General features: G+C 59.8%; 2 protein-coding genes across 2 annotated transcripts in view; one reads left to right on the top strand and one right to left on the bottom strand.

Annotated features, from left to right (window-relative positions):
* MACROD1 (mono-ADP ribosylhydrolase 1) overlaps positions 1-17,788 on the top strand; it is a 151,093-nt gene that overhangs the window by 35,114 nt on the left and 98,191 nt on the right. The gene's annotated exons all lie outside the window — the stretch shown is intronic.
* Positions 32-16,487, bottom strand: FLRT1 (fibronectin leucine rich transmembrane protein 1). The gene is made up of 2 exons (XM_046643267.1): positions 15,794-16,487; positions 32-6,091 (listed from the first exon to the last, which is right to left on the bottom strand). Exon 2 carries the CDS (start codon positions 6,040-6,042, stop codon positions 4,018-4,020), a length of 2,025 nt encoding a protein of 674 aa, XP_046499223.1. The 5' UTR covers positions 6,043-6,091; positions 15,794-16,487; the 3' UTR covers positions 32-4,017.

Genomic DNA, 17,788 nt, shown 5'->3' on the forward strand with positions numbered 1-17,788 from the left:
CCTGCCTTGGACCATCTAGAACCTTCCAGAGTCAGTGGAGCACCCAGCTTTTTGGGGGTGAAGCTAGACCCCACCCTCACTTTACAGAAGGGGAAATAGAGGAGGTGGATTCACGGAACGCGCTTTCCCTGCACCTCCCTGACACTTCCTCACTCTCAGCCTGGCCTCTCTCCCCTTCTTGGGGCCGGAGGACCTCCAGGGACCCTAGGGGTAAGAGGAGGAGGCTGGAGGGAGGGAGGATAGGCACAAGGCAGGCGAGGCCTTCAGGCTTTGGGTGGGGAAGCTGGGGGCCCCCAGGCACTGCCATCTTCCCAGCTGCTGTTACCTCCCCTGCCAGCATCCCCCAGAGTGGGAAGGAGCCGGTGCCCCAGCTCCTGCCCCAAACCCAGCATCCCGGCCCTGGGTGGGGAGGCCCCCTAGGCAGCCACGTGGCCGCCATGTTACCGGGGAGGCGGTCCAGGAAGCCAGAGCCAATTTAGAGGAGAAGATGGAGGAAGAGAGAAGGAGAAAGGGGAAGCAAAGAGGCTTTGGATGCACATGATGTCTGCGGAATTGAGTATGACTAATTAATAGATTTTATTCTTAGTAATCTCTTAAGCATTCCATACGTTGGGCCCCACGCCTGAGCTGAGCTTACAAGAGGCCTCATTCGCAAAATGCAAATGACTCTCAGGCGCCTGCCTCCTGTCTTCCCGGCCTTCTCTTGCCTTTTTTTTTTTTTTTTAGGGGAAATTTAAAGGAAAATTGCCATGTAATAGAAAAGAGATCCCAATCACCACATCTAATTACCACGAAGGGTAAACCACTTATCCAAAGAAGTGTCGTGGGCTTTTTTTTTTAACTTGAAATCTGCCTTAAATGCTGTAAAATGCGCGCATCAACGCTGAGGCCACTGAGGTCGTTCTGGCTAGTTAGAGGCTGCGCCGGTCAGGTCAGCCGCCCACAGAAGGGAGATTCTAGACAGAAGTGGTGGTCCAGGTCCTCACCTGCTTCTAGGGGGTGGGGGAGGCTGGGCGCCCTGGAATGTCCTCTCTCTCGTGTCACGCGGCCAGCTCGGAGGACTTGGGCCGGGAGGGGATGGGGTTTCAGAGTGGACCTGGCTTCAGGCCCCTCCCTGGTTTGGGGTGAGGCGAGGCAGCAGACATTTGGGGGCCCACTCTCAGAGAGGACCCTGGGAAGATGTGGGGATGCTGAAGGCAGGAAAGATAAGAGCGGGCCCCAGGGCCCTGGCTCGGCTGTGTCTCGCCATCTTCAGCATTTACACTGGCGGGAGGCTGGATGACTGTGGCGAGGCAGGCGGGGCCTGAGCTGTCCAGCCGCGGGGCGCCCCTGCCTGAGCTCCATCAGTACCAGAGCCCGGGGCGGGAGACCCCTGTGGTCTTCAGGCCCCGGCAGGCCCGGGCCTGCTTTGTGCTATAGGGGAGGGAAGTTCATCACCTGGGGCTGGTCTTGGAGGGCGTTGCTGGCACAGGCTGGCTCTCTGGCCCGCTTGTCCTGCCTGCAACTCTCACTGTATGGGGCTGCCTGCTGATCCCCAGATTCTTTCCTAGCCTCTAAGGGATGATCTGAAATCCCACCAGGCTCAGAGAGAGGAGGACCTGGAGTGAGGTGAGGGACGAGCACATTGGCAGCACGGACTTAGTGACCCGCAATGGGGAGGCCGGGGACCGATTTTCCTGGGACACTGGCAGAGGCAGGAGTAGTGCCTTGAGGGGTGAGACCCCCTTTCAGAAACAGCAGAGACCTCGGACTTCTGTCCCCCGGCCAGTGCCCTGCACCCTCGTGCACCTTCTCCTCCTGGCCACGCCCAGCGGGGCCCCGGCTCCTCCCTCAGCTGCTGGAACAGGCCTGTGTCTGGGGCGCTGCCGGCCAAGGAGGGCGACCTCTATGCAGACGTGGAGTTAAGGCTTGGAAAAATTTCTCTCCCGGCCTCATTGTTTGAGAAAACGATTCAAGTGGGAAAAGGGAAAAAAGGCTTAGTTTAGGATGAAACGTGTCCGTGCCCCTTGGCCCCTCCCTGGGGCTGGGGAGTGGATTCCTCATTTGGCAAGGCCATCCATCTGGCCTGGCGATGGGGGCCCTGCCTCTTCTCCAGCTCTCTCACACGGGCCTTGTGTCCATTTCTTTCAACCCCTGCCTCTTCACCGAGAGGACCAGTAGCATCTTTTCATGTGTGGCGGGTGGCCGGCCCCGGGGCCTGTCACGGTGGCCCTGTGACTGCTCTTCAGCCTTGTTTCCTGCCTTTGGCTTTTGTCAAAGCAGTCAAGGCCTTTTAAAAACGCCCCCGCCAGGAGCTGGACCCCTTCTCATCGTCCCTGCTCTCAGACCAGCCTCTCTCCTTTGACGTGGCTCTTCCCCACTGCCGGACAAGTGGCATGTTGACAGACGCTGACCCGCGTCCCCCCAGTGCTGGGATGCAGGCGATATGAGAACCCTGGGCACCGCGCCTCTCTTCTTTCCAGATTTGCTGTCATTATTTCACCATCGTTTTAATCTCATGGCTCGCCACACTGCACTGTCGGTTGATAAATGATGGCAACGTTGATTCCAGAGGGAGGAAATCAAATCTTAACTCTTTGGAGGGCCCGGTCGGGATCCTTTTGGTGGCTGGCATTTTTAGAGACAGGTCTGGGCTTCTTTCTCTGGAGCAGAGGCCCAGGAGTGGGCATGGTGGGGTGTCATGCATTTGGGGGGGGGTGTCATCTCCCAGGGCACTTCTGAGAATTTCCTGTCTTTTCTGGGCTTTGTTTTGAGCAGCCATGGAAACCATTAGGTCTAATCAGCTGATCCCGAAAAAAAAAAAAAAAAACCCATCCCTGTACCAATTACCCATCCCAGGAGGAAGCATAGAGCACAGAGCAAACGCTCAGAAAGTAGCTATGGGGGTGATCGCATCTGTGTGCGGGGGAGAGAGAGATGAGGACACCAGCAGTGAAATAAAGCTTTTCTCTGGATCAGAAAGGAGCGTGGCCCAGCTCCGGCCAACCTGAGATAGGATCAGATAGAAAGCATCCTTGCCCGGAGTCTCCCTAGCCACCCGCCCAGGACAGACACACTTCCACCTGTAGCAACAGCATGATGCCCCGCTCCCACTGCCATCCCCAACACACCTCGTCTACTTACTCAGTGATTTCTAGGAGAAAGCAACGGTTTCGCGACTCTATCATCTCAGGAAATTGGATGAACTGACCCAAGAAGTACTGTGAGGACCGTATATGTGGCTCTATCTACCCATCTGTATTTAGAGGTGACATGGAGAGAGACAGGTGAATAGATGCACCTCCCAGGAAAGCCACCGCTCCCAGGGGGCTTCCACGGAGGACGGTGCGTGGAAACGAAGAGGGCTTCAGCACGGGAAAAGAAAGTGTTTTTTAATCGACTACATTGTTGTTCAAAGGATGCATTGAAAGACGCGATATTTCTGCAAATCTGGAAGGGAAACGAGATGGAAAGAACCGCGGAAGAGGTTTCAGGACAGCATCTCTGTAGCGAAAGACCTTTTCTTCCCCGTCTCCTTTGTGAGGAGCCTGAAAACCTTCTATCGCGTCGTCGCCAGCGAGCAGCCAGCAGCGAGAGCTGCGTGGGGCCTCTGGTGGTGGCTGCTTCCCTCTGACGGTTCTTTTGTGACGGCCCTGAACAGACCATGAGGCGCACACAGATGTGGTCCAGGTAGTATCTTTCCAGTTCGGGGAAAAAAAATAAAACCCTGGCCCAACCCTTCCTGCAATATTATTTTTAGTTTTTCCCTCCTCAGCTGGCATAATTCCGTATAAATTATGTCTTCGGCTGCGTCAAATCCCCCTTCTGCCTTCTATGCTTTAAAAAAAATTGCGTTTTTCACGGTCGTGTTCTACAAAATCATCAACCCTCCCCAAACTCTGCTTTCTGCTGGGAAAGTCATCATGGAATTTCTTTTCCTTGCTCTGTCGTCGGACGGCAGCAGGCTGGGCAAAGCCACGTCGTCACCACACCAGGAGGACGGCGGGAGCCGGGGCGGGGGCGGCCCGGAGGCTGGCATCATGTGTAGGAGTAGTCAATGTCAGGGATGCCGCCGTCCCTGTAGCCTCGCGTGGTGCCGTAGCCGATGGTGTGCGTGCCCTTGCAGAGGCTGCTGCCATTGGAGGGGAAGATGGTATGGACCACGTACTCCTCTTTGGCGTGGTAAGGGTTGATGGGCAGCATTTGCAGCCCGGGGCCGCGGATTTCCAGGATGGAGTTATCTTTCTTGGTCCCCGACTCCATATAGTCGTCCTTTTTCCGGCTGCTCCGGTTGTACGCCCGCTCCTGGGTCAGCAGCTCGCCGGCCCGGTGCACGTACCAGCAGATGGCCCCAAGGACCAGGAAAAGAAAGACAAGGGCCACCGCGCCCCCGATGATACCCGCCAGGGGCAGGCCCGCCATGGGGTCTGCATTCTGCTCCTGGTTGAGCGTGGTGGTGGGGCCGTAGCTGTCGGCCGTCTCCGCCTTGGCACACACGGGGGTCTCGTCGGCCACGTAGGTGTTGCCTGTCTCCATGGTGACCATGCAGATGATATAGGTGGACTTGGGCTCCAGGGCCGTGAGCAAGTACTCTGTCTTGTCCCCCTGCACCAGGGTCTCTGTGATGGAGCCCACGGCCGGGCTGTGGCCCAGGCGCAGCCAGCTGAGCCGGAAGGAGGAGGCGGGGAGCGTGGCCTTCCATGTGATGCGGATGGAGTCCGCCGTCAGGGGCTTCACGTGGATCACCAGGGTCTTGGCCCCATCGCCCGTGGCCATGGGGTAGTCAAGGTTGGAGTCGGGGAGGCGCAGCCCTGGCCGCTTGGCCTTGAGGGTGAAGAGCGAGCCCTGGGGTGTGGTGGCCGAGGCGTAGTTGCTGGCCGTGGTCTTGGCGGCGGCGTTGGCCGCACCGCCCTGGGACCCCGTCTCGAAGCACTCATCCATCTCGCTGGTGATGTCCTTGATGGCCATGCCCCGCACCTTCTCGGGGCCCTGGCACATGAGGCCTCGCACGTTGACCACGGCCGCCCGAGCCTTCACCCAGTCCCGCAGCCACATGAGGTTACAGCCGCAGAACCAGGGGTTGTTCCGGAGCAGCAGCTGTGCCAGGTTCTCCAGGTCGTCGAACAGGCCGCGGGGCAGCGTGGTGAGGTTGTTGTTGGACAGGTCCAGGCGCTCCAGCTCGCGCATCTTGGCCAGCGTGTTGTAGGGGACGTGGCTGATGGCGTTGTCTTGCAGGTAGAGCTTCTGCAGGTGGGCGCTGGGCAGGTTGAGGGGCGGGGCGGCCAGCGAGTTGCGCACCAGCGAGAGCTCGGTGAGGTTCTGCAGACGGCTGAAGGTGTCGTCGGCGATGCGCTGGTTGGCCAGCAGGTTGCCGTCGAGCACCAGGCGCCGCAGGCTGTTGAGGCCCTTGAAGGCGTGCAGGGGGATGGTGGAGATGCGGTTGTCGTCCAGCCGCAGCTCCTCCAGCGTGCGGGGCAGCCCCGAGGGGATGCTGCTCAGGTGGTTCCGGCTCAGGAAGAGCAGCTTAAGCTGCTTGCTGTCGGCAAAGGCGTCCTCCTCGATGCTGACGGTGGACACGGAGTTGTCATCCAGGTGCAGCTTCTCCAGCAGTGGGATGCGGGCCAGCGAGTCCCTGGCGATGGTGCGCACGTTGTTGTCCTGTAGGTGCAGCTCCCGCAGAGAACGGGGCAGGTTGACGGGGAACTCGTCCAGGTCGTTCTCGTACAGGTAGATGACCTGCACGTTGACCTTGGTCTTGAGGTCCTGGGGGATGCCGGCGTTGTTGATCTGGTTGTTCTGCAGGTAGAGGGTGGTGGCGTCGTCAGGGATGTCGGTGGGGATGGCGGTGAGCCCCCGGTCGTTGCAGTAGATGAAGCCGTTGTCGCAGCGGCACACGGAGGGGCAGGTGGTGCTGTCGATGACCTCCGTGAGGAAGGCGATGAGCCCGTAGCAGAGGAACAGCCAGTCCCGCAGGTCCATGGTAGCCGTGGTCATCACGACGGTGGCTGTGACGGTGGCAGCGGGCGTGGTGGTGGCGGTGGCGGCGGGATGTGCCACCACCATGGTGGATGGCTGCGGGAGCCCGGCCACACCTGACTTGGAGCCTCGACACCTGCAAGGAGAACAAGACACATGCAGTGAGAGTCGTGGGGCCCGCCCTCCTGCCACCGAGGGGTGGCTGCAGCCGGGGCTGCAGAGCAGAGGTCGAGTCTTGAGGTGCGTGCACCTTGACCCGTCCTGTGCCCAGCTTACGTCACAGGTGATCGCTCGGGCTGGGGTGGGCCTCGAACGACACCTGGCTGACATTAAATCTCGCAGGAGCAGACGCTGCCCACCCTCCTGGACTGTGATGTGAGCCTCGGGGGAGGTTATTTAGTGAGCGCCATGCCGAAGTTTCTTTTTCTTCTTTCAAGATTACCCACTAAGCCCGTCTTTATGGCTAACGCTAAAAGTGGCCGGTCACTGTTGACGGGAGGTATTTAGTGCGTGTTTTATGGATTCAGAGCCACTGTTTCTCACTGGAACAGGGACCACACGTTCCCAGCTGGCTCAGACCCAGGGTTTGAAGGGAAGGCTTGTTTCGGGGAGGCCTGCGAGCTCCAAAGGGAGGCGTCAGTAGCATCTGCAAGAAAGAAGCCGCCGCCGCTGCCGTCGTCACCGGCGGGCCGGGGAGAGCGAGGAGCTTCATTGTCTGGTGTGAAAACAACACGTCCTGTTTGTCACTCCTGCATATTATAGACGGAAGGATGAGGCGTCAACAGAACGGCTTTCTTGTGTGGATTTACAGCAGTCTCTGGCTGTCAGAGGTCCCCATCTTAGCTCTGCGTTCTGTGTTGTATGGGGAATTATTCCAACACCTTGCCCCCCCGCCCACCCTGAATCACCGAACTTTCAGCTGCTTTGAAAAAAACTTCTGTTTCCTTGCATTTAAAGAAATGGGACAAATGAAAGAAGGGAGGGATCCACACTCTGAGGGGATTGTCTGCAAGGTGTAATTTCGGTTGTCACAAATGGAAAAATTGCAGCATAGATCTTTCTCACATTATTTTACTGTTCGTAGTGGTAAAAAAAATCAATTAAAGAGAAATTATCTTTTCAACCTCAGTGGGAACGGCGTCTTCATGCAGCTGGCAAAGGTCTGCCCGATAACTAAGTTCACGAAGGCTTTTTGATGGTGGCACACGATGGCCTCTGGGAGTCTGAGCCGAGGGCGGCGCTGGTGTGCAGAGCAGAATCGGGACCCCCCTCACCGAATGAGTCAGAGGGGACCTCACTCCTGTGCCCCAGGGACCAAGCGTCTCTGTTTCTCAGCCATGTTAAACCCTCCTCCCTTCTCTGTCCCTCTCTGTTCCTGGACTGATCCTCTCCATCTAGCAAACTGCTCTTCCCTCACCTTCCAGGACCTGGCTCAGATGTCCCCTTCCCTACCAGATCTTCTGATGCCAGATATGGAGCTTCCCTCTGCTCCACCCGTTCATCTACCCACCCATCCAACCATCCATCTATCCATCCATCCATCTATCCATCCATCTATCCATCCATCCATCTATCCATCCATCTATCCATCCATCCATCTATCCATCCACCCATCCATCCATCCATCCATCCCTTCATCCATCTACCCACCCACCCACTCATCCATCCATCTACCCACTCACTTATCCATCCATCCATCCACCCACCCACCCGTCTATTCACCCATCCATCCATTCCACCCACCCAGCCACCCACTCACTGATCCATTCATGCATCTGTCCATCCAGGCACCCTCAACAGATCTTCACTGAGCACCTACCACGTGCCAGCCCCTGTTCTAGTGACTTAGGATTCCTTCTGGTGGGACGGTAGCTCGCGCTCTATAAAGACCTCACCCAGAACTTTACAAATATTTAAATCATTTAATCCTCCCAGCAAACCTGAGATCAGCGCCCTTCTTATTCCCATATAACAGATGAGAAAATGGAAACTCAGAAGTGTTAACTTACTCAAGACCACCTGAGAAGTGGCGAGGAGGAACCCAGGCCGCCTGGGCCACAGGCCAGAGTCCTGACCACTAGGCTCGCGGCATGCTTGAGGGCAGGGACTGTGGGCTGCGTGGGCCTGGTGTGGCTTGGCGTCTGTGACCACCCAGGCACAGAGAGACTGAACAAAGCAGGGTGCCTCCGGCCGCTCCCCCCCCGTGCACTTCTGCCCCTTTTTGTCTACAGGGCCTTTGCCCAGCTGGCTGGGCCGCTCCAAGGCCTTCTGGAGCGAGCTGGGGCTCTGCCCGCAGTTAAGGCACTCACCTGCTCAGAGCCTATGCACAGCCTGAGGCTTCATCCATGAGGTGGACCCAAGCAGGTCGAGGGCACCTGGCTGGAAGCCATGAGAGCAAGGGGGAAGAGCACCCAGGGCCTGTGCACGGAGCCGGGGGGGGGCGAGGTCCTACCGGAAGCTGGGAGAAGGGGGCTGATGGACTGTGCCGGACACTCTGGGCCCCTGAAGGCAGCTCAAGCCCCCTCCCACCAGTGGCCACTGGCTGAGGGGCTGAGGGACCGAGGACACTGGGCTGCTTATTCTTGACTGCTTCCTGGAGCCTGGCCCCAGCCCACCCACGAGCCCACCCACATCCTGCCCCTTGGGACTCGGAGGGGGTTTTTGCTTCCTGCCCATGAGCTCCTGGCTCTCCGTGGATTCGGCTGTCATCTTTTTTTTTTGGTGAGGAAGATTCACCCTGAGCTAACATCCATTGTCAATCTTCCTCTTTTTCTTTTTTTTTTGCTTGAGGAAGATTAGCCCTGAGCTAACATCCCTGCCAGTCTTCCTCTGCTTTGTGTGTGGGATGCCTCCACAGCATGGCTGATGAGTGGAGTAGGTCTGCACCCAGGATCCGAACCCTTGGACCCCAGGCCACCGAAGCAGAGCGCACGGAACTTTAACCACTCGGCCACGGGGCTGGCCCTGGCTGTGGTCTTCATTTCCCTGACCAGGCAGCCCTGTTCGCTCCTCTCCTCTCATCTCCCAGCCGGAGACTTGCGGCATGGTCGCCAGGCCCTCCTCCCCTCAGCGGCACAGAGAGTCACCCTGTAAATCCAGGTGGAGCGTGGGCATCCAAGGCTGCCCGGCCCTCATCCGACCACTGACTCCCTCCTCTCATTACTTCCGGGACTGGGCAGGGCACTGGCGCAGAGTACACCAGAGGCGGGCTCGAGGCAGGGGATGGTCACACAGACCCGGACACACCAGCCTTCAGAGGACAGGAATAAACCCAGGCGTGAGGGTGAGCCCTCCAGCCAGGCCTCACCCATCCCCCTTCATGGGCACATGCTTCTCCTGGGTCCGCCTGTCACATACACACAGGTCCTCAGTCTCATTTCACAGCTGAGCAGCCTGGGGCTCAGAGAGGCGAGGGGCCCGTCCAAGGTCACAGCCATCCCAGGTTTCCAGCTGCCCTTTCTCTGCACGGAGCCAGAGCCACATGGTTATGGAGCCTGGAGGTCCCGTCTCAAGCTGCTCGTGAGCAGAGGCAGGGCCAGGGCAGGTGCTGGGGACAGGAAGGCACAGGCCTGCTCGAAGGCCACCTTGCCTTGGGCTCGGGGGTCAAATATGAGCCCAGGAGAGCCTCTGCCTGGGCCCCAGCATCTGGCCAGAGGCCACACACCCTCCTTGGTCTATCAGCTGCTGAGTCCTGGCACAAGGGATGTGGGTGGCCTCCAGGCTTGCCATCCCAGAGCAGGGCCCCGAGCAGGGGGCAGACTCGTTCAGGTCAATGCCAAGGCCAGCCACCGCGTGCTGCAGCATGGACATCAGTTCCTGGTGCCCGCTCTGCTCATGGCCACAGCCCTCAGCCTCCAGAGGCCCCAGCATCCTAATAGAGTCTAAATTGCACCTTTCAGAGATGCCTGATGGATAACCAAGAAGCACCTGGGAGGCAGGGACCCAAGGCCTCACCGTTCCCCTGTCTGCAGGCCTCATCCATCTCTGGCTCCAGTCTTCCTGGCCGCCCCCTCCCCAAGGCCACGAAGCTAAGCCCTCTGCTCCAGGAAAGTGGGGCGGGGCCTGGGGGCCGGGGTGGGAGGAGAGCATACCTCACTGGGAGACTTTTAAGTGCCTGGGTGCCAGGCAGCTTTTTTATTCCTTTGTTGTGTGTCTGATGGTTTATGTGGCCATCAAGTTAAACCTGGTAAATCGCCCGTCTTTTACGGGGTGACTTGTCACTGTTGCCCGGATCCCGCAGACTTCAGCGCAGTGCGAGTTATGACCTGCCAACTCTGTGACTGACAGCAGGAACCTTCATGTGCCACGGGGGGCAGGGGAGGGGAGCAGTGAGCTGGCTCAGACTGAAGGTATCCAGACCTCTATTAGCCGAGGGGGCGCCTGGGCCATCATTCGTGGCATTCTCCATCAGTCACTAGCTCCTGCCAGCTTCCAGGACAGAGAAACCTGGGTTCGAGTCCTGCCTTTGCCACTTCCAGGCTGTGCGATCTTGAGCAAGTTGCTTGCCCTCTCTGAGCTTCTGTTTCCTCATCTATAAACGTGGTCTTAATAGTTTCCCTTACAGGAGAACTTATTATTGAGGAGTCAGCGAGATAATATACATGAAGATAATACTTATGAGCGCAATCTGTATGTACCGGATGCATGAGGTTTAAAAGATGCTGTAATTCTGTGACTGTCCCAGGCACACCAGTCTAGGCTCTGTGTTAACTGCCTGTCTCTTTCTTCTGCTCTCCAGGAACCCCTTTTTCGGGCCCCTGCCCCTGCCGTGCCTTCAGGGTAGATGGGAGCCTGCAGGCCAAGCTGCTTCCTGGCATGGACTCCTTGTCGGTCACTAGGATGCTGGCCCCCCACCCCCCCAACCCCCGTCAAATTGTACATGCTGAGTCCCACCTCCAAGCAGCTAGGGTGGAAGCACTGACCCTACATCCAGGCCACACAAAGCTGGCTCCTCCACGCCAGCTCCCTCCTGTGTGACGCCAGGCTGCTCCAGCCCCTCCCTTATGGGGGGCCATCCAGGCCCAGGGAGGGGATGTGAATGGGTGGGGCCCACAACTCTGCTCTTGCCTCCGTCACCCCGGAACTCTGAGACGCAGTCCACTCCCAGTTCCTGAAGGCCCCACACTCCCTTGTGCTTTCTCCGGGCCTTTGCACGTGCTGTTGCTGCTCCTTGGACCCCAACACACCCTCCCCGACTCATGCCTCTCCAGGCTAGCTTCTACTCCTTCCCTCCCCCTCAGCTGAGACGCCCCCTCTGCGAAGTTTTCCCTGACCCTCCACAAGGCTAAGTCCGTGTCCAGCTCTGTTCCCACACCCATCTGACCGGTGGTAGTAGGTGCTAAGTAACATCTGTAAATATCTACCATCTGGATGGCAGTGCCTCCCTGGTGGAGACCCCTGGCCTCCCAGTGCCCTGCCCGGTATCTTCCCAACTCCCATCACGCTGGGCTGCCAGAGGCCCAGGGCCCTCGGGGGGGTCCTCTCAGGGGAGTTGGAGTGACGGCAGCTTGCAGGGGGCAGCTGGAGGACCCAAGACCCTGGCACGCTGGGTGGGGATGGCACCAGGCTCCTTGGGTGGGGGGGGGACAGTTAGACGTGAGCACACCAGGGGCTGAGCAGGGGAGGGGGCACATTTCTGGAAGGAGCTGGGGGTCCCAGGCAGGAGAGGGAGGACTGGACAGGCCTCGTTCATCAGCGAAGGCAGTCATGTGGGGACATCCTGAGGCCGGGTCCCCAAAAGTGCCAGGCACCGTCTCAGCCCCACTTTAGGGATCAGAGAATTCCGGATGCCATGAAGGAGGCATGTGGACTAGAGAGGGAGAAAGGACAACAGGGCTAGGTTCAAATCTGGCCTCACCGGCCCCCAGCTGTGTGACCCGCCATGACACCTCTCTGGGCCTCAGTTTCCCCATATGTAACATGTTGCCGTGAACCCGATTCTCCTGGGAGGATGACAAGGGAGGGGTTGTGCAGAGAGCCCAGCATGGACCCCAGTGGCTTAGGAAAGAGGAGCTGCCCCACCCTGTCCCAGGAGGGACCCCAGGGTCCTCCTGTGACCCACTCAGGATGGCTAGCCACCTGTCTTGGCTGAGCTTGAGAAAGAGGGAGGCCAGAGACAGGTGAGCTGGGCCTCGCTCAGACAGAAGGAAGCCCATCCTCCCAGCCCCTCCCTCCAGCGAGAGGAATTCACTGTGTTCTCCCTAAACCATGCCAGGCCCACAGGCCCTTCCTGGCAGAGCAGGGTCCCTGGGCAGGGGCGAGGTGCGCAGGGCAGCCTAGGGGCTGAAGCAATTTCTCAGCCTCAGGGGGACCCTGGGCCCACAGGGAGCAGGGGTCTCTCCCATCAGGCAGGGAGCTCCACACCTGTGCTGGGTCCCCCACAAACCTGTGTTTAAATTAAGGAGGGGCCCCACATCTGCCCCCACCCCTGCAGCCAGCACTACCTCTGGGGCTCAGCTACAAGCCGAGAGAGGGAGGGAGGAGGGTTGAGAGGCAGGGACAGGCCTGGGGAGAGATGTGAACTGGGGGCCCGGAGAGGGACTTGGGACTTCTCCGAGCCCTTGTTCAGGCCACCGCCGGGGCTGCTCTTGCCCTGGCCTGTCGGGGCCCACCGGAGACACCTCCACGGGCAGGGGACCAGATGCCGTGACCCTCAAGGCCCTTCCAACCCTGCCCTGCACACCTTCGCCTCTCCTCTCCTCTCCTGGTGCCATCAAGAACTTGTAATGTGTGGGGGGTGGGGTGGGGATGCTTTTAAAACCTAAAGTTAATTATTTTTCTAATTTCATGTTGCATGCATTATGCATCGGCTGTTATCACCGGCGGTAATTGCACACAGGTATGCAAATACACTACAACAGTGCCTCGAGTTCACCTCCCCTCGTGGGCCGGCTGGGCGGGGCTGGCAGCGGGATGTCCTGAACTTCAGAAATGCAAATCACTTTAAAAAACAAGACTTTAAAATCGCGTCTGAGGAGGTTAATTATATTGATAACAGTGTTCGATATTAAACTATTCAGGGCCAGGAGAGGGTGGGGGGATGAAAGGAGACACATGTAATTTTGTTTCTTTCTCTCTCTGGCATTATTTAATAAGACGTTCCTGCCCTGATATTTCTGTCTGTCTGTGTGCATTTTTTAGTAAAACTGCCTAGACTGAGGCTTAGTTCCTTTTGGGAAGGAAAAAGGAGAGGCCAGGGGAATCTCAGAAGGCAGGAGAGCGGCCCGAGGGCCTTTATTCTGGGGGCGGCTGGGAGCAAGGAAGAGAGAGGGCAGCACCCCTAGGTGACAGGGCTGGTGACAGCCCCAGAGAAGAGGGCGGGGGCTTCTCCCAGCCAGCGAGATCCTGGCAGCCAGGGGCCGAGAGGGGAGCTGGGCGACTGGGACAGATTCGGGGTGGTACTGCTTACTGAGAATAAAGCAGAGGCTTGGGGCTGGCGGGGTGGTGGGGGGGCGGTGCCCAGGAGCTGTGTAGCATCCTCCACAGGTAGGCCCTGCTCCCAGCGAGACCCCCTATTTATTTATCACGAGTTGGTTGCCCAACCCCCCCCCCCCCACTAGAATGTAAACTCTTACGAGTCAGGATGCGTTCTGTCCTGCTCACTGGCCTGCACAGAGCCTGGCACAGGTGGTGCTCATAAACGAATGAATGAATGAATGAATGGAGACGCCAAAAGGGAGGCCCCAGAACCTGAAACCCAGGACCGGGCAGTGGGAGAAAAGAGGGAGGCTAGCCTCCTTCAGCCGCACCCTAGGAGGTAATGATGACCCGGGTGTCCTCGCCACGCCAGCCCAAAGAGGCACAGAGACTGATCTGAATTGTGCAGCAAGTGGAAGAGGGGCTGGACACAGACCCAGGCCTCAGACTCGTTGTCCAGTGCTCCTCCCCTGCCAGGTATCTTACCTGCTCCCTCAGCTGCCCAGTGGGGTGATCGATCCCCAGCCCCAGAGGGAGCAACCCCGGGCGAGACCCCTGGCTGTCCCCGCTCGTCTCCTCTGATGTGGGGGTGGCCAGCCTGGCACTGCCCAGCCGTAGGTCTGACGCCTGGAGACAGAGGCTGGCCCCACTTTCTTTGAGAGGCCCCCTCCCTCCCACCCCCACAGATATGCCTGGGGTGGAACCCACCCTCAGGACCCTGGAATCTGGGCGGTAAAGGACCTCGGGGATCATCCGCTTTTTACAGAGGAGGGAAAGTTGAGGTCCAGAGAGGGTAAGGGATGGGTCCAGGACAGAGGACCCTCCATCCTCCTCCAGCCTGGGCACTGACTGACTCTGAGGGCAGGCCCCTCACGGCCGGAGCTGGCGAGGCCGCGTACCTGCTGCACGCTGAGCCTTCACACGCTGCTCCTTCCCAGGGGGCCACAGCCCTGTGCAGCCCGAGACCCCAGTGCACAAAGGGGAGCACGCTCAGGGGGAGGGACGTGCCCAAGGTCACACTGCCCCTCCATCTGCCCCCACAGCGCGGTTTGTCCGTCTTTGCTTTCCTCCCTTGGGATGGAAGGAAGCTGATCAGAGGCAGAGAGGGGGCGCCGAGCAGATCTGCGTAAATCTTTGGGGCTCAGGTCTGGCGAGCAGCAGCCGGCTGAGCCCCTCCAGCTCGGCCTCAGCCCCAGGAATTACCCACCCCCCCGGGGCTGGGAGGGGCGTGAGCACCCGTGGCGTCGGTGGGGACGGGGAGGGGACGCCCGCTGGGCAGGGGCAGAGCTCGGGCTCCGCGCTCCCGACGCCTCGCGGCCCCGCTGCCGGGCTGGCGCGCCTTTATAATAAATAACAGCAAATAGCCGATCCGCAGGGCATCTTTCACGCCGGTGGCTAATAACACGGCTATTAATGCCCCCGCAGACGGCGTGCGCGCCGCGCCGCGGTGACAAATGTCCCGGGCCCTGGCGCAGTCATAAATCAGCCCCTCTCCTGGGGAAGCGCGCGCGGAAGTGTCATTTTCCATCTTGGTAATGAATTGGGGCTTCCCTGCCCTGCCCAGGGCGCCGCCCGCTAGAGGCGGCCCGGGATTGGTGTTTGGGGAGGAGCAAGCCCGCCCTCCTGGCCTCCTGGGAGCCGGGGAGGAGGAGGCCCCGCCCCCCATGCGGGACCCTGCCCCCCACTAGACCCAGCGCTGGCGGTTCCCACGACCAACCGGGAGGGAGGAAGGAGGAGGGAACGTTCACGGCCTGCTGTGTGACCTTGGGGCACTCACTGCCTCGTCTCTGGGCTCCTCAGGCCACTTTCACCAACAAAGGGGCTGAACTGGAAGCCAGAACAGATGATGCCCAAGGGCCAGCAGGAGCAGGGCCTTGGGTGGGGGCCTTGGATCAACTCCACCCTGGGTCCTCCTGGCCAGGGTAGGGACAGACAGGCCAGATGGAGGGGAGTTGTGGACTCCCTCCTGTTGGAGGGCAGCAGGTGCCATGGCCAGTGACCAAGGTCACTAAAGGTCCTGCCTCCCCAAGGCCTCACTGCTGCCCGCTTTGGGCAGAACTCAGAGTGGCTCGAAGCAAGACCTCCCAACCAGGGCAGGGGGCGTGGTGGGGGCAGCTTACTCCAGGAACGGCCACTGCCTTACACCCTGGGACCACCCAGCCTGGGTAGAGCCCAGCAGCACGGGGGGCCACCAGGTAGCAAATGACCCCTCCCCTGGCAAGCAGAAGCCACTAGTTGCCTCTGAACTGCATGTGTGGGCTGGGTGGGGTGGAGCTGCAGAGCTGGGGGGCTCTGTGATGCCCCGGTGCCACCAGCCTGGGAAGAGGGCAGGCCCCAGGCATCTCCCACGCTCCGCCCTCTCTGGGCACAAGGAGCCCCTGGCCTTCCTGGGCCACCCTGAGCCCAACCGCATCCCCCTTACCTTCTGAGCTGCAGCCCTGGAGCCTGCTGGGTCTGGCTGGGTCGCCGCTCTGGATGTCAGCCTCTGGTCGAGGTGGGCCTGGGCCGCACACACATTCTGGCCCCGGCGGCACAGACCACAGATGTGGGGCTTTGGGTGGCCCTGGGGGCGTCCCAGGACACGGAGACTCAGTGCTTCACTCTGCCGGGCTCCTGCGTTCAGACTGCCAGGCTCCTGCGTTTAGACGTGGCTGCGGGGCCAGGGTAGCATCCTCCGCATCCTCGGCCACTGGCGCTGTGGGCCTCGTCCCTTGGAGCAAGGGGCGTGCGTGGGGGGCCTGCAGGGGTGCCCCGGGACTCCCGAGTGCGGCCTGAGGGTGTTCTGGGCCCCTGCTTCCCGGGCATGCCCTACGGTTGGGCGCCCATCCAGGGAGGGTGGCCCCTTTCAACTTTCGCCCTTTTGTCTGTTGGCCGCCACCTCCTCTGAAAGGCTTCTGCGTGGCTTTTACCCCCTTTTCTTTACCAAGTTTTTTTAATCCCTTTAAGTCACTTGGCAGAATGCACTGCCTTGCAGCGAGCGTTCTTGCGTGACAAGCTGAGAGGGAGCCACTCTGCAAGGAATTGGTATTCCTGCCACTCAGGCTGCGTCTCCGGGGGGCCGGCGGGGGCCCATTGCCCCGCCGAGGGGCTCGGATGTTCTCCGCGGGGCTGGGGCAGCTGACAGGTGCCGCCGAGCTGTCAGGCCCCACATGCCCCTCGATGGGAAGATGCTGGGGGCACGGGGGGTGGGGGTGGGGGGCTCCGTCGCACTTGGCTGCTCCTGTTTGGAGAGAGGTTTTCTTGCTGGGGAGGCGAGGGATGGGTTATTCCTGCTTCATCCCCTGATGCTGTCTGTCCTTCGTCTCACCCACTCCCTGCCTCCTTACCTGCCAAAAGACAATACAAGTGATTAAGCCCTGGAAAACGAGGAGCCGCCCAGGGAGGGACAGGCAGCCTGGCGGCAGCCCCGTCTCCTCCCAGCCCTCAGGAACCTGTTTGCTCCAACGCCACCATCCCCTGGGTTGGGAGGGGGCTGGGCTTATTCTCAGCCATCTCCCTTCGCTTTGCAAGTCCAGATAAGCAACCGCTGGCCAGGCAGCTCCCGGTTTCCCTTTTCCTGGGGGTGGAAGGGTGGGCAGAGAAAAATGCAGTTCTGAGAGCTCCTGGCCGTGCAGGGGCCGCCCGCCGGCCCAGAGCTGGCTCCACTCCCCCAGCACCTGCTCCTCTGGCTAAATGTCATTCAAAGGAGCCAACTGGGCCACCGCGGGCTCGGCTCGGCTTCCAGAACGAGCACAGCCTTTCCCTGCCGTGGGAAGCAGGGCCATCAGGGGACCGGGGAAGTGGTGGCCCCGGCCTCTCTCCTGTGACTACCCCGCTTCCTAGGAGGAGGTCAGGGCTCCACACCCCGACTGGCCCCTGTGGCCACCCTCCCCTTTACAGGGCCCTGGGCGCAGGGCCGGCGGTGCCTGCAGAACCTGGAGCCCTCTCATTAGCGTGCTGGTGGAAGGCCCGCCGGCTGGTGTCCGCGCTCCCCCTGCGGAGCCCTCGCTGGAAAAGAGCTTTATTACACATCTGAGAGGGTTAGCTCCGGTTTGAAATCGGATCCAGATGGACGCAGCTGCATCTGGGCACTTTTCTTTGGAGGGCTGAAGGTGGCTGATTCGAGAAAGCCTTGTTGTCTGGGGCTATTACGAATCAAACCAAGGATATTTAGGGCGTGCGTTTTAATAAGCGCAGAACCCAGACTGGGGAGTCACCTGCTCACTGGGCGCCCGGCCCGGCAGGGAGAGCATGTGGGGAGAGGGGCGGCTGCTGGCCGGGTGGAGTGCAGGCTGAGGCTGATGGGGTTGACAGGATAAGGGGGGGCCATCTTGGGACCAGCTTCCCCAGGAGCTAGGAGATTTAAGCACCAGCAAGGCCGTTGGGACATCGATCCTGAATGGCCAGGGCCCTGGTGAAAAACGCTCAGGGCGTGAGC

This window comes from Equus quagga, chromosome 17 (assembly GCF_021613505.1).
Source record: "Equus quagga isolate Etosha38 chromosome 17, UCLA_HA_Equagga_1.0, whole genome shotgun sequence".
In the NCBI taxonomy this organism is placed as follows: Eukaryota; Metazoa; Chordata; class Mammalia; order Perissodactyla; family Equidae; genus Equus; species Equus quagga.